Source organism: Etheostoma spectabile, chromosome 5 (assembly GCF_008692095.1).
Source record: "Etheostoma spectabile isolate EspeVRDwgs_2016 chromosome 5, UIUC_Espe_1.0, whole genome shotgun sequence".
NCBI classification, from domain to species: Eukaryota; Metazoa; Chordata; class Actinopteri; order Perciformes; family Percidae; genus Etheostoma; species Etheostoma spectabile.
Genome location: NC_045737.1, coordinates 30,509,963 through 30,527,200, shown reverse-complemented (window position 1 = coordinate 30,527,200; position 17,238 = coordinate 30,509,963). Strand labels below are relative to the sequence as shown.

The following is a 17,238-nucleotide window of genomic DNA, read 5'->3' as shown; positions in this document are numbered from 1 at the left end:
AAAAAAAGTACAAATACAGTAGTTTACTATTTACAGCAGACAAAGATCATGACAAGATCATGTCTTATCTTCCATTCTTGTCTTCTTCTTTTCAATCAGGTCTGTAGGTAACTTGCAGCATATATATACTGTATGTTAATAAAAAGCCAAACCACATGAACAGTCATTTTCCACACGCTACTGGAGCAATTATTCTGTGTGATAATCAATAAAGTTGTGGGAATACATACATCATACATGTCTGACTCATTTTAATAAAACCAAAACTCTTCAAAAGGACAACCAACAACCGCAAACAATTGTTAACAGGAACTCTATTCATAATGTGATGTATTTTTGTGTAGTTTGGTTGGCTTACTTAAGTTTCGATGGTCATGTGTTTGCATTTTAATTGTTTGCAAATTATTGGATTCCATTTTGTAGCAGATTTTTAGTTATGTTCTTAAGGCCATGGCATATTTATTTTGTAGTCTTTATAAAACGTTCCAGTGCTGTATGTATAGTTTGGATGTACCATGGAAACATAATCAACAAAGGGATGCAGCAAAAGTACAGAATACATGGATCACTATTGTCAGATGACAGCACTCTAGACCAATGCATCTTATTTCCATTATTGTCTCCCCTCTTCATCAGGTCTGAAACCTTGAGTATATTTATTAACCTGCTTGAGTAACTCAAGCACAAAACATACATCATTTTCCACACGATATGGAAATATTCGGGATATCAATAGTTGTGGAATAAGACTCATACATGCTGATCATTTAGAGATACAACTCAACTCTCACAAGCAAACCCAAACAACCGCAAACAATGGTTAACAGGCAACTCTATCATCAATGTGGCAATAGGTCTAAAGCTTCTGGTTGCTCGTCTAAGGATCACTGATTACGTCCTGTGTTTGCATTAATTGCTTCATACCTAGTTGTTCCTTTTCAGGGCTAGATTGGTTTTTATGTGCCTAAGGTCAAACTCCCAGTTTTGTGACCTGGCCTTTACCAGGCAGTTCCAGGCTGTGATTCCCCCATGGTATCCCAAGTTTGATAGTCCCTACAAATTTCATGTCAGGCTGAGACCAGTCTTTACGGTAACTCCTATCCTATGGGATTTTTTTTTTACAATGACAGCACTCTAGACCATGTAGGGTTGAGCGGGAAGCGGCTGCAAACATTATTTATTATTTTATTTGAAACACATATAAAGCAACAGGGATATTTCTGTGATTTAAACAGCTGCTTATGCAGATTATTTCTGTGAGCTGGCAAATCACAGACACCGATGATTCGAGTGGGGGGGGGGGGGGCGACCTCTAGCTCACACATGTAGGCTGAGTCCATTGCATTGGCCCAGGTTTGAGTCCGACCTTTGGCCCTTTACTGTCATACCCCCGTTCCTGTGTATCCACTGTCACTATCTAATGAAGGAAAAAAAATATTAATAATAATCTTTAACCCTCCTCTTGTCTTTGGGTCAATTTGACCCATTTTCAAAAGGTTCCTATATCAGAAATTTGTGTTTCTTTCAACTAAATTGTCACAAACAAAATAACGTGGATAGTGCCATAAAACTTTTTTACAAGTGAAATAACTGATCAGTTCATTACTTTCATGTTTTCATGTTGTTTTAGTCAATTTTATAGCATTTGAATTTTTTTCATTTTTTATAAAATAAAGTTGAAAAAGCTTCAAACGCCCAGAAAAAAAGTGACTAAAACATCGGGGGAAAGCAACAAAAGTGTCGAAAAAGACGACCAAGATGTTTGTTAATTTAAGTTACGTTAATTTAAGAAAATTCATAGGTATAAAATCAAAAAGTTGCATGGTCAGCAGTCACGTCATGTGGTGGGGAAAACGGGACGTTTCAGGATCCACCAACAGTTTTGAAGTCCGGTTTAAAAAAGGCTGAGTGACACTTTTGCTTTTGAAAGAGTACATTTGAACATTTGGACGGAAGAAAATGTGTTTCTCAAAAATGACAAACTACGGAGAGAACATAATTCATCCATAATTTACAGAACAAACTCCAAACCGTGACCCAAAAATAACTTAACCTTGGCTATAAAAAACAGATCTAAAATCTGATTGGGAACCCCCATGCAGGTTTCACAGATGAAACAACAAGGAAGATCATCACTGGTCCTCAACCTAATAATAAATAATAATAATAATAATGGATACTTCATTAATCCCACAACACACATTATTACACACATTCCACACAGGCCTGAACTACACACACATGATTAGTACCCATACGTGCACTAATGGAGAATGTCAGAGTGGGGGGGGGGCTGCCCATGGAAAGGCGCTCCGAGCAGTTGGGGGTTCGGTGCCTTGCTCAAGAGCACCTTGGCAGTGCCCAGCAGGTGAACTGGCACCTCTCCAGCTAGCAGTCCAGCACCATACTTCGGTCCATATGTGGACTTGACACCATACGGACCATACCCATCCCAGCTCCCTACTGACTGAGCTACTTCCCCCCCCCCCAACCCCAACCTGTCACCCTAAATGAAGCCACCAGTGATTGGGTATTTCATTTTATCTCTACGTATTACTGTATGCAGTCTACGACTCATGCAGGTCAACATGAGACGTACTAAATATGAACAGGTTTGTGTGTTTCTTCCTCCATGCACACTGGCCCTGAAGCTCTGGGGGGGGGTTAAAGAACACTCAGAGCCACAGGAGGGCGCTCTAGGACCCCAGTCCCAGTCCCACTGACACACTCAGCCAACAGCACAGTATCGCAGCAATGTTCATCAGCTTGAAAGTATTACTTCCTTATAGGCCTACAGTTACATCTGAAATTATTAGACCAGAAAACACTTACAGTTGGTAGTAGGTAGTAATATTTTAACCCTTGTGTTGCTTTCCCGTCAACATTGAAAATCAGCACTTTTGTTGATAGAAAAAACTTTTTCTTCCTTTTTTGTTGCATTTTTCAACACTTTTTTTCAATGGTTGTCACTTTTTTTATGTTTTCAACACTATGTAACACAACTTATTAACTTTAGTTTTACAGTTATTTTTGGAATTTATGGTCAATAAACCTCATTTATAGGAAATTATACCTAATGTTTGAGTTAGAAAAGCAGAAATTAGGAATTATTGAGACTAAAATTAAAGGAATGGATGTTGATAATCACAGACTGGAATATGTCAACTTTTACTCAATACTATTTCAAAACCACTTCATTTTTCAAATGCTATAAAACTGAATAAGACACCCCAAAATTAATGAAAGTAGAGATTTGTACTTGCCAAAGAGCGTTGTTTGGAACCAATCATGTTATTTTGGGGGATTAAAAAGAACATTGATATAGGAAAACGAGTCAATTTGACCCGAGGACAACATGAGGGTTAAGTAGGCTGCATTTCCCTAATAATACATAGATACATTTACAATGCAGGATTTTACTCGGGAAAGAGTATTTCTAAAGTGTGGTATTAGTACTTCTTGCACCACTGTCTGGGATGAGTTCAATGGTCCTGTTTGCTGGAGTAAAGAGAGAGGTGACAGGTGGACATCAACCACAGGACACATGTCATCCGCTCATTATACTTCTCAGAATAAGAAAAGGCTAAATAAATGATTAAGGAGTGGATGCCCTTGCAGTGAGAAGCAGCTAATTAGCTAGCGGTCATTAGTGGAAGTGGTCAGCGTGTGACAGTTGTGAGGCGATTGATTGGTCGACCATCCCCGGAGGTCAATCACTGACAGGATGGAGGGGTCAAGCACTCCGTGGCTCAAGGCGTACACGGCTCAATAACCCTTCATCTGGAACTGGCTGAGGGTTCGTCTCAAGAGCCGCTGCTCCTCAAATCACCGATAGCTCCCAACTTTATGAAGAGATTAGAAACATGGAAGACCGTGGAGAGGAGGAGGAGGAGGAAGACACCGCGCTGTCTGAAAATGACTGAGACAATACAAGCAATAGAATACACAACACTACACAGACTATATGACATTGTTTTATAAGCTGGAGTAAATTATCCCTTTTTAATACGTGCCCCCCTCCTCTACACAGTTGCTAGTAGCCAAGGAGGATACAGAAGATTAAAAAAACATGATGGACTCTTCAGAAGAGGTCCTTATCTTGACTTTCCGCGCGGGAAAGTCGCTGGACGACACAATCTTCTGAACCTAGTCATACTGAGAAATCCAGAGAGAGCTGATTATTAATGATAATTAGCTTTGTAGCAACTCGTTTGGCGACGGCTTGAATGCAACGGACGTTCATTAAATGATCAAAAAGTTACAAACTAAAACTTTAACCTAAACCTTCAGTAGAAATATTTCTGATAACAATACCAGTATCAAAAACTACACAATTTAGACCTGAAGATGTACTTTAAAGTAGTTTCTGTCTGTTCTTCTTGAGATGGTTTGGGTGGTTTCTGGGTTTGTTTTTGGTCCTGTCTTGTCTCCTTATGTTTGTGTCTTAGTTTCCTCCCCGGTCTTGTGTTCCCCATCTCACCTGTTCCTCGTTACCTCGTTACCTCTTGTATTTAACCTCCGTGTTCCCTTTGTTTCCTGTAAGATCCTTTTGTCCTGTCGGTTTGTCCAGTCTGCATGGTCCCGTTGCTGGTCCCGTTGCTGGTCCGTATCTTCCCTGTGAGTGTTCTTCGTTTAGTTTCCCCCTTTTACTGCTTTTTTTCCTTTCCTTTTTTCTCCCCGTGACTCTTGGATTTTGGGATGTTTTGTTGCATCCGGAGTTTTTTGTGGACTTTGTTTTTGTACAAATGAAGCCTTTTGAAACTCCCTGCTGTGCTTTTGGGGTCGAAACACTTCTCCCACTATGACTGACCATCAAACTGGATAATAAGAGAAAGTTCTATCATTCATCGTTTGTGTTTAAGTTTGACAAAAAGTTTAACCTGAGCCAGGTCGAGGACAAAGATAAAAATCACATCGCTTCCCTACAGAGATGGAAGTATACAGCTGGTAAAACATGATAAAATATGACATACTGGTGTCGGATTGGTACTCACTACTGACAAGTTCAGGCATCAGAGTCGGCATCAGGAAGGAAAAAATGCTATCGGGACATCTCTAGATTAGGTAGATATTTATTGATCCCAATAAAATGGGAAATTACAGTGTTACAGCAGCAAAATCAGTCACACAGAATATACATGAAATACTAGGATACAATATACATACATACAATATACATGAAACAATAGGAATAAAATACAAACTAAACTAAGAAATGTCTCTTTTATTATTTCTTCTGTATTCAGTATGACAGGGTTTGCTAGGTAATAACATTTTGAGAGAGAGAAGCATGTCTTGATTTATGATCTATATTGAGAGCGTTTGGATCATGTGTTTGAGATTATTTGCATCACGTGAGTCCGATTGCGTCCTCCTCCTCCAGCCCCCCCTTTCTATGCTTCCCTTTCCAAGTGGCTGGTCAATATCACTGATCATTATTGACCTTCGCATCTGCTCGGCTTTTTCTCTCCCTTGTCTACATCTTCCCTTCTCCCCGACACCAATAAATCCATTCACCCGCAGCCGTGTGCTGGGCTGAATATGGGCTTTCTCTATTGTCTTATTGAGATGGAATATGAACACCGTTCACCAGCCACGGCCACAGGGAAAAACGTGACTTATCTATTTAGGTGTAAAAACATCACTAGAGCATAGAGCTGTGACAATTCCAAATGTTGCTGGTCATTTAATTGTCTTGAAATAATCTATAGTCTAATAGTCTCTTTCAGTCAAATTGAAAAATATTTATTATTTTTCCTCAAATTTAACATCTATAGGGTCAGTGCCGACAACTAGCGTAGCTTTAGCTCAACCAATAATCACTTATACAATTACAATTTGGCATATCTAAACCAAATCCACTGCCATACCTCTTAGGTTAAACAAATAAAGGGCCATTACATAAAGAAATTAACAATAAGATGATTGTATAATTCTTGTTACAGGCCAACTACAGTATGAGTGAAAAGATATTATGTCAGTCCAACCTTTTTATAATGCACAGATAGTGCTATTTCTAAATGTATTTAAGGGGAGATGCAAGCAAAAACATCATTTTCAATCTCTTTCAAGTTTTTGGGCTATTTTGATTCCATAGCATGTTTCATTCAGACGAATGGGTAAAAAACATCCAAAATACAAATTAAGATGTTTTTATTTTAGTCCACTTTGTCTATTTGTGCCTGTAAATTTCTCCTAAGTTCACCAAAGTTAGCATTAGCTAATACCTTGTTTGCATATTTAACATAACAATTTAAGAACTTGTAATAAGAGTAAGAAGGAGAGGTACCGCAGGTCCTTCATCCCGGCCGCTGTCAGACTCTACAACGCCTGCACTACCTGATAGTGTTGTCGTTTCTGTTCCTGTTTTTCTCCCATCTACATCACACACTTTCTGTTCATCTTTAATATTGGTATTTATATTATTTTATTACAAGTACTTACTCTTCAATATTTATGGTCTCAGGTTAATATAATTTAAATTATGCTACCGACTCTTGCTTCTTTGCTCTAATTACACATTCAACTCAATTTTTAACGTCACTTACACCGCAATATTGTTTCTCTTATCATGGCAACCGCACTTTAAAATTCCTTTTGTTTGACGCCATTTTGCTTACTCAGTCTACCATATTTTCATTGTCTATTTCTTGCCTGTATTTCTTGCCTTGTATTTCTTTCGTGCTTACTTGTTTGTGTGTTATTGTTTTTTTTGTTTTTTTTGCTGTGGCTGCTATGCTGCTACTTGTAACGACAGAATTTCCCCGTCGTGGGATGAAAAAAGTATAATCTAATCTAATCTACAACAATATATGTCTTAATGTAGGAAATGGGGAAGATTCAGGTTGAACCCTCTTCACCTGTAATGTCTTGAAAAATGTCTGATATTTATAATTCAATTTTTCTCAGACACTGAGCCCCAGATCTCCACTTAGCAGCGCTTACAAATGTTCCATTTTCACTCCTATCTACAGTATGTTCTGAAGGTTTTTACCCAGGGATTTGTTCAAATATTAAATAATAGACTGATTTATGTAACTTTATTATTCTTGAAAATGCATCAGAAATGGATCCGTTGACCCCATATTCTGATTTATGGAGTGACCTTTGACTTTAATATGTCAACAAAATAAAACAAGAGTTTAGAATCTGGGTCCAATGTTCAGATTTCTGTTCTGTATGCAAATTAGAAACTTTTTAACAAGAGAATGCATCATTTGCATATTTAAGCATAAGATCCAACAATTCCCCCCCCCCCCCCAAGAGAAAACATGTGATGCAGCAGTGATGAGGAGGAACTTCATTTAAACAGACCGAGAGCTCAGACCATCTGCTGCTGAGTCACAATAAAGGTTTAGAACTATGACTGGAAATAATATTACAGCAACAATGCAGTAACCATAGCAATGGTCCTAGACCTGGGTATGGTTTCAAAAAAATGTGGGTACAGATACCAGACTTAAATGCTGGTTCCTAAGCAGTACTTTTTTCTTTATCAATTTTATAAAATCAATTTTAACAAAATTAAATTCTAACATTACACATTGAAAATCTTTGTATTTATTTTCCAGCTGCGGCCACGTGAGGCGTCTCTGTGTGACGTAGAGTGTCTCCTGCGCGTCTCTACGACGTGTAACGTTAGACAGCCAATCGCAGACATTATTAGATCTTGGTAGAAGAATGCCGCGTGCTGATTGGCTCAATGAAGCTGATGAGATTCACTCCTTAGGTATTATCATCTGGTATTGAATGACGAGGCATTTTTTGATACTCGGTACCATTCACTCGTGCCTAAAGAGTATTGAATTCGGTAGGCCCACCCAGCCCTGGGCGGTCCATGGCCACTACATTGAGCTACACACACACACACACACACACACACACACACAAAACACACACACACACACCACACACACACACCACACACACACACACACACACACACACAAAACTCTGGGCCCTGTAGAAAGGCATTTTCTATGGGCCTCTCCCCACATCCACAGCTATTTGTTCTTGCATCTTTTTGGCCCAACTCACATGAGGGCCCAGGGTACTCAGTGCCCCCCCCCGTCTGACACCCCTGGTAACAGAGAGGCAAGAGAGATGTTCAAACGCCTCACATGCTGCTCCACACGGCCGCTGTAGTGAAGTCTTGTGAGCCTCCACTGGGCAGCGCTGTTCTACAGCACACTGTGTCCGTGTGTGCCTGCTGACACTCCAGCCTCAAGGTTTAAAGTGAAAATACTATGTATAAAACCAGATCAACTTTCAGGAATCAAACCAACTAATTAACATGAATGGGTAATGCTTTTAAAGAACAAGATGCTCTAGAATCATTTTTAACAAATCAAAAATGGGATTGTCTCATTCAGTAGGCAAATTCTAGGGGCGCCGGCAGTCCAAATGAGTAAACGGCATCAAAAAACGCTGAATTCAAAAAACGTTTGATTCATAAACTTATAACCCATCTCCAACATCTATGACAGCTACATGAACTCATCTCAGTACACATGCCAATGACAAAAGTTCATCCCACCGTTACCTAGGTAACTGGATGATTCCTCACTGTAGTGAAAGGCCTTGAGGATCTCTGCCTTCTCCGGTGACATGCTGCCACTTGGCCCGGTGAACGTCCTCCGGCCGACCCTCTCATTGCACTGTGGCAGTTCAATATTCTTACGGACGTCACAATACTCAACCAGGTCGACCAAGGACACTTTCTCTAAACCACAGGAGTCAAACTACAGGCCCGCGGGCCAAACCCGGACCCTCGCAGGTTTTGATCGGGCCCACATATCAACTTAGGTTCCCAATAGACTTTGGCCTGCCTTGTTGTGCGTCAAACCAAAAAAAAAAAAAAACGTTTTCAAACTGCAATTTACTCAGAGCAGAATTTGCCTGAGTTGCCAACTTTGCGACTCAGAAATTCCCACAGAAGCAAAAGGTTTTCATATTCAGAAGGGAGTCGGCTGTGTGGTAGCCTGCTTTTAAAAATGATATCATGTTTTTGCTTGATTTGCTACATGCTATGATGACTAAGGAACGTTTTGGGTGACGGCTTTAAGGCGACCAAACTGTAAGTTAGAAGGTTATATGAGATGTGCAATAATACAGTCAAAGATGTAAAAAAAAAACATCTCAAACTCTACATGTCTGACCCTTGATGTGATTCTCATTTTCTCACAGTGTGGCCCTTAGTGAGAGTAAGTTTGACACAAAAATAAATGAACTTGGGAAAACTCTGTATCTAATCAGTAGAGTTTCCTTTAATTGTAAAGTGCACATAGCTACAATGATTCCTTAGATAAGTACAATAAAAAAGTAAACCCGATAAAAAAGGTCTAGATTCTGCCCAGCGTAGACCTTTATTGATGTTATTTTAGGTAACATTATTTCCATACAGAAAGGAAAAACAATCACTCTTATTTTTGCATGAATAACAAAGCTTCTTGTGTGAGCCGGCGTCAGATCTGAGCTGCTTAGAGGAGGACTGAAGACTTCTGAATATTCAGTCATGTGTACTAAAGACGAGACTATAACTAAAAGCATACATATTTAGGTAAATGTATGTGAGAGTCTTTCTACATGGACTTTTAGACGACTCCATAAAAACATATACAATGTGCACATTTTAGCCAGCAAGTCACAGATAAAGTCATTGAATAAAAAAAGGCAAAGTGACAAGAATCCCAGCCCACGGGTTAACGTTGGAAAAGCCTTTTAAAATCAATGATCTTTCCAGAAGAAGCAGTGCTTCTCCGAGAGAACACATTCAATCCGGTGCTCACCCTGCTGCTGCTGCTGCTGATGATGATGATGATGGATTCGTTTCAGCCCAAATGATATATCATACGTCACAGTAAGCCTTAATTGTAGGGTCACTGTGGTGAACGCCGGCCAATTGCAGTGTTCACAGAAATGATGTTTACACCGCAGTGCAGACATGGACATGTAGTATAATAGTTATTCACTTGAAACATTTTTGAAAGTGAAAACATGATTTAAGAGAAGTGCTTTGCTTTTGGACATTGTGTATTTAGAATGGTAATCCGTGGCTCGGCAGCATTATGATCATATTTTTAGGATGGAGCTGATGCAGTAAAGGCCTAGGTGTAATCTCTAAAAAGGGTCTGATGCATTTCTTCCTTCCCGATATCGATTCCGATTTCCAGAACTTACGTATGGGCCGATACCGAGTACTGACCCAATACCAGCGTATGCAGTGTATTGTTCGGCTGCTCAAGTTAAACTCTTTGTGGAACATTAACAAAGAATGTTTCATAAAGAACTTTCTTTTATTTTTCAGTTTGACAGTCAGTCATAATGGAAAAAGAACCAAAATCAACTACTTTAAAGTGCCCAAATTATTACAAAAAAATCCCTTTTGGGGGGAATTTGTGTTATTTTGTGTCTCTGGTGATTCCACACCCATACAAACTTGGAAAAAAAAACTATCCATGCTGTTTTGAGTAAGATTTGGTTTCTGAATGTCCTGTCTTCAGTCTCTGGGTGAGCTGTTCAAAACCTGCACGGCTTTCTACGTCAATAGCCGAGACAAGGTGGCTAACCGTAGCACATGCAAGTGCTAGCATGCTAGCTTGTTCTCAGTGGCAAAACACTGCTCCAACAGCCACTAGTTGACCATAATCTCCAAAAGAACTACTTCCTGTCCCTGTTCTACTTCCTGTCCCTGTTGTGCAGGTATTCAACAAGTGTCCCTGGTCTAGAAGAAGTCTCCCAGCTGATCCTGCCTTGGACTGACCAAAGCTGGAGAAAGAGTTATCTAGCTGATGGGATCTTACCGAGCTACTGAGCATGTATACTATCACAAAGATAGTATAGAAGTAAGACGTCTCACTCTGGAACTAAAACAGAGAAACACACAGGGTGAAAACAGGATCTGTGGCAATGTGCAGTACAACAAAAATATGATGTTTTTTGAAAATGAACCCATGTAATCCTATTCTGGTACAGCCTCAAAATACAATTATGAACCTGAAAATGAGCAGAATATGGGCGCTTTAAAATAAATTTTCTTTTGGGCTGAATATGGGATCAGTGCATAAGTTCCAGTACTCGCCGATACCGATACCTGCATTTTTACGGTATGGGGGGCTTTTCTGAGACTGGTATCGTAACACAACAGCTCTAGTAATCTCAGAGTTGAAGATGCAGCAACAGTGGCACGTTACAATAGGGTGAGGGTCCCCGTTGGCTGAAGTTCCAATACAAATTTGTCAACCATCAGCAAAAAAAGGTTCCATACTTTTTTTAAACAGCGGTATCTTACCTGCTAGCATCTCTGGATGTAGGAGGGGGCTGTGGTCACTGCTGCACAGCAATGAGCACGACTGCTGCATGGCAATATTAGAACTTTACATGATTTTGAGGGCCCTGATTTGTCAGAAATCTGCAGTTCAGAGTCAACTTTCATGATGAATTATTATGTAGATTTAAATGAGCAGGTAGCTGGTGAACACACACATCACAGGAATACACAGATGACGATGAACACCAATCTAGTGTACAACACACAAGAGCAATGAAATACAAAGCCTAGTCTATTTTTTAGGAATATCATATAGTAACTAAAAGTAACTAGTAACTAAAGCTGTCAGATGGATGTAGTGGAGTAACTAAAGTAACTAGTAACTAAAGCTGTCAGATGAATGTAGTGGAGTAACTAAAGTAACTAGTAACTAAAGCTGTCAGATGAATGTAGTGGAGTAACTAAAGTAACTAGTAACTAAAGCTGTCAGATGAATGTAGTGGAGTAACTAAAGTAACTAGTAACTAAAGTAACTAGTAACTAAAGCTGTCAGATGAATGTAGTGGAGTAACTAAAGTAACTAGTAACGAAAGCTGTCAGATGAATGTAGAGGAGTTACTAAAGTAACTAGTAACGAAAGCTGTCAGATGAATGTAGCGGAGTAACTAAAGTAACTAGTAACTAAAGCTGTCAGATGAATGTAGCAGAGTAACTAAAGTAACTAGTAACGAAAGCTGTCAGATTAATGTAGTGGAGTAACTAAAGTAACTAGTAACTAAAGCTGTCAGATGAATATAGTGGAGTAACTAAAGTAACTAGTAACTAAAGCCGTCAGATGAATGTAGTGGAGTAACTAAAGTAACTAGTAACTAAAGCTGTCAGATGAATGTTACCTGCATTTCAACAATCCAAAAAGGATTGATGCAATAATTTATTAACATGACTATTGTTATTATTATTTTTTAATTTTTTACATAATTCAGAGTGAGGAGGCAGCAGAGCAGTGTGTGAGCCTCCACACTGTAGATCTGTCTCAGTATTGACGCGCAGTTAGCAGATGGAGCGGGGAGGGTGGGGGTGGGGGGGTGGGGGGGGGCTGATCTCTGCCTCCAGAGGTCATTCTCACTACAGTTGCCACTTGTTGCCAAAGCAGCACGGGGCTCCACCATTCAACACCAAACCGATTTCAAGTATTTATTCAGCCTAGCTATCGAGACCGACATATTTGGATGCTGAATGCGGACCGTGGCCAGGACCGAAGGAAGACTCGCGTGATCCGGTAGATAACATTTCGGCGCATCCGCGGGAAGCATGGTTGATAACGCAAGTATAGCAACTAAATCTGCTTTGGTAAGCGGCCGGGCTTATTACAATGCACAACTTTAACTGTAAAGCTTGTCCTCTTTTTCAAATGTACTTAACATTTTACTAATGTTTGACACTCAAAAACTTTGCATTTGTGTAATTTAACAGTCGCAGTTTTTGTTTGTTTTGTCATATTCATAGGCTCGATATGTAATATGAAAAAACCGCTTTCTATTTAACTAAAAGTCAGACTGAGGTGTCTATGTGTGTGTAAAGAGGCTAATATGTGTTTTAATCGTATAAAGTGCTGGTGATAATCAGTACACGACCCATCCTCTCGTCCGTCCCCCCCTCCCCACCCTCACCCGCAGCAAGGCTCTTTTTCGCCCGCCAGTAGCATTCCCATCCCGGCTTCCTCCGCCTCCTCTCACAGCGCCTTCCCCGGAGTCCAGTCCCAGCAGCCCGCCAGCGGCGGCATGAAGCTCGAAGCGGTCATGGAGAACCTGCAGCGGCAACAGGCAGCGCGGCTGGCCCTGGAGGAGAAGCTCCGGCAGGCGGAGACAGAGAAAGACCTCCGCTCCATGGTGGAGTCGCAGATACACCAACAAGCGCTGGCTTTCCGCCACTACCAGGCGGCGATGCGCGGCGCTCTGGCCGCCGGAGTTGCTAACTCGTCGCTCCCACACATGGAGGTCCGCAGAGGCGCCGAGGACGGGAGCTCCTCCAGACCGGGCAGCGACGGTAAGGAGCGGGAGGAGGAAGAGGGAGACGACATGGAGGAGCAGGACATTATGGATGAAGAGGAGGAGGGGGAAGATGATGTCGGGTTGAACCACTACCAGCACCGGGCGTCCTCGCTCCAGGGAGCCGGTCTGCCTCCGAAGGGCAGCCCGATGCATCTCATGGCCAGAGTCCCAGCGGCCTTTGCCCCGACCCGCCGGGCAGAGTCTCCCTCGGCTCCGCAGCCCCAGCACCACGACTGGACCTATGAGGAGCAGTTCAAACAGGTAAGCTGAACACTTCCTCCTGTGTAAAGTTACTGTCAACGCGGGTTCTGGGACATTCAGGGATGTGTGTGACTCTGGATAACCGGATTTTTTTTTTTTTCTTCATTTAATTCAAGTAGGCTAATTGTGCTTTTTTTGAAAGACTTTAGTCATTGGACGCTTTTCGCTTTCTGTGCCACTTCTATAGTTGCCTATTTCTGCACATTTGGACATCACAATAGGCTACACAAATTTCTGAAGGAAATCAAAAATGTTAATTTAGAGTCTTTTCTCAAAGCCACGCGCACAGTGTCTTACATGTCAGTGACACACAACAAATGTAGCCTATTTGCAGACATGTTGAATTTTAACTAATTTGAGGATTTGAAAATTAAGCTGGGAGAAAGTTGAAAATGTTCAGCTGTCAGTCTCTGTTGGACTGAGACTAGATCTTGGGGGCAAGTTATAATAAGTTTTTCTAACAAAGCATTGTTTATAAAGTGGAATAAACTGTGACTAACAGCTTTATTAATCAATAAGTCCTTTATAAATCAGTTATAGATTTATAAGATCAACTTTTGTGTTGTAGTGAACATTCCCTTTGACATATTGGACACATACCAACACTGAGAGTCAAAGAAGATCTGGATCAAAATCTGTGTAACAACTTTTAAAGCGTCGGGCTATTTGATGGGTTACAAACATATGTAGGCTAAGTATATTATTACAGATTAAACCATGGATAACAACATATTTCTGGTTGCGAGGTTGTAAAAAAAGCTTTGGCTTGTGTCTATTCTTTCAATTTGGTGATAGCAGCGTTATAAATGTAATCAAATCAAACGTAATCAAACGGTTTATAAGTTATTAATTAATACATTTTGCTTCCACTCCTATGGTCCTATCAGTCAAAAGAGTTATTTTACAACCTGGTAGACCAAAAGTTGTCTCTATTAATGACTACTATCTGGAAAGCTTTAGTTAATTATTTGTTAACTATTAATAAAGCCATTATATTTGCCCTTTTGTTGTGTAGCCAGTTCATGGAACTAAGTTATTTAATTGGTACGCAGTGGTGTGCAGCAGGCAGATCTATACTGTCTGAGCGACTGTGGATGCTGCATGTCATCTTTTATTTATAATGGATCATTTACAGACTTCCCTAAATGTGATGTGTACATTAGTGACTGCATTAGTGCTGCACATTAAAGCATCCCAATGCATGGCAATGCCATTTAAATAGGGCTGAAACTAATAGCCTTAATATAGAGACAGTTATGTGTGGAGGATGGTGAGATGAGCCTGGAGTGAACGCTCGCCATCCAATTCGTTGTTTTCACTCCACAACTAGGATTCATCAATGGCATATTTAGACTTATTCTTATAGGTTACGTATGTGTATCGGCTGCATAGTCATTTGAGTGGATAGCTTGATTGACATTTCCCATCACAGGTTACCATGGCAAGTGAGCGTCCCGTTAAAGTTATTACATCTTATGAACAATGGATGGATTTAAATTCTATACACCTTTTTTATTGTCATAAAGCCTCTATGTTTAGCTGAAATCTCTTTATTTTTATCAAGACATGTGTGCTCCATGTAACATAGGCTTTAAAGATTCCTCAGGATGTGCAGTTATTGTGGGGGTCATTTGTATGTAGTCATTCAGCGTAATGGTCATGGGACAATAAAAGGATGCTTATGGCTGCTAGGCAGACAGAGTGGAGCCAGCATACTAAGCATGCTCAAAGCTGCAAAACAAAACCACATTTGAAGGCAGTAAATGCATCTTTGGAAATAGAAACAAGATGTGTGCTAAGTATAAAAAGGTCTCACTGAGGCGGACAAGTTTTAATCTGATCTGAACCAAATGGGAGCAGCTGGTGTTTACAGGAGCCGCTAAATCACTCTGTAGTTCTCTGGAACAACATGAGGGGCGATTCAGGCATAAACACTACCAATAAATGCATGTGTACATTTGAAAATATGTTTTTTGATATGCGTATAGCTTGCATTAAGATTTTGCATTCTCAATTGTAACCACGACCCAAATAAAGAATGATGACGGGCAGCTGGTAAAACTTATTTTAGCTTTTTTAATGACCCGGAAGATTTGAAAGAGATGATAGTGTAAGGGAGTGTAAAACATAAAAGAAATTCCTGGTGACAGAAAAAGATGCTGAGCGGAGGAGATGACAAAAAGACCTGAGACAGAGACACAGAGAGAGAGAGAAAAAGAGAGAGAGAAAGAGAGAGAGAGAGGAGAGAGAGAGAGGGTTGTTGCATGTAGTTTTGGCAGCGGCTCAGGAAATGCAGGAAACTGGATCTGGTGGTATTCCAGCCTGGCACACACCCAAAAATGCTGGGATCTCCCTGTCTGACAGTGTGCGTGTGTGTGTGTGCGCGCGTGTGTGTAGCTGGGAGTCGGCTCAGTGCCAAACTATTACAAAACAGAAACAAAATCATGTGCCGTTACATACTTGGCCATGCTTCCTCTCTTATACACACACACACACACACACACACACACACACACACACACACACACACACACACACACACACACACACACACACACACACACACACAAGATAGTAAACTGTTTAATATCAACTAACATCTCAACTCAGAAAGCTGATTCCTTAACAGAACTAAATAACATGAAAACGGATATGTGAATTATCTTAATCTGCTGTTAAAGGCTTATGTAGGAAATGGATTGAGCTTGCTTTCATTGTTTTCATATTCTGTTGGTGAGTGTGCAGATGGATCTGAGAAATCCGCTCTGTTTTACCACAGAACAATAATTTAACTCCCACAACAATTCAAGCAGACGTGATGCTCACGGTGGTGGATTACTCACTGGGGTTTCAAGTCTCTGCAAGTTGACTTTTAGAGTGTGCTGGAGCAGAAAGCACTATCTGGAAGAAAGGAAAAAGACAATGTAATGCGTCATCAATAATCCAAAATGTGTGTTTAGCTGTAGAAAATATCCTAAACCTTGTGGTGCGGTTCTTGTTGTATACTTTGTAAAATCTTGAATTTAACAACTCAAATGTGAAGGATCTTTGGTACTAGTAATGCAGTCAGAGGGACATTTTTAGGCTGAACAGTCTTCTATGTATTTTTTTAAATAAAAGAAATTATTAACATCTGGATCTTCTGGTTTCCTACCAGACAAAACACCTGCAGGACAAAACTCTGAGGCAATCTAACTGTCATTCCCCGACCTGAGTCGAGTGCAGATGTTAGTTGCGCATGCTCATATTTAAACAGTTTATGGCATACCTGTCTTACTGACATTTGTGAAATCCATGAAATAACATTTTCTCATTAGAAACAATAACAGACAATGGAAATCATTTAAAAAAAACATTTTAGCTATCTATGATTGATTGATTGCTAACATTAGCTCAAAACGCATGATTGCTAACTTGTAGCCAGCAGTGAACAAACTTAGTAAAGTAGGTCCATTTTTACTGTATTGACATCACAGAAGTCTCTCGTTAGCATCTTTAATGCTACTTGTCCCAAAGGGACGCATGCGCTACTCACAGCTTTACTTGTCGCAACGTGAGAAAACACAAACCTTGAGAGAAATTATGCATCGAAAAAGCAACAGTAAACTTCAACTAAACTCCCTGGAGTGTGTGACGTTGGGTTTGTATGCCACTCTG

General features: G+C 40.3%; 1 protein-coding gene across 1 annotated transcript in view; it reads left to right on the top strand.

Annotated features, from left to right (window-relative positions):
* The first annotated feature begins 12,373 nt into the window (after positions 1–12,373).
* Positions 12,374–17,238, top strand: part of arid3c (AT rich interactive domain 3C (BRIGHT-like)) — a 92,112-nt gene continuing 87,247 nt past the window's right edge. Inside the window, exons 1-2 of the mRNA XM_032515766.1 lie at positions 12,374–12,619; positions 12,946–13,581. Of these exons, the coding sequence (XP_032371657.1) occupies positions 12,581–12,619; positions 12,946–13,581 (675 nt within the window). The 5' untranslated portion in view covers positions 12,374–12,580. The remainder of the gene's footprint in view (positions 12,620–12,945; positions 13,582–17,238) is intronic.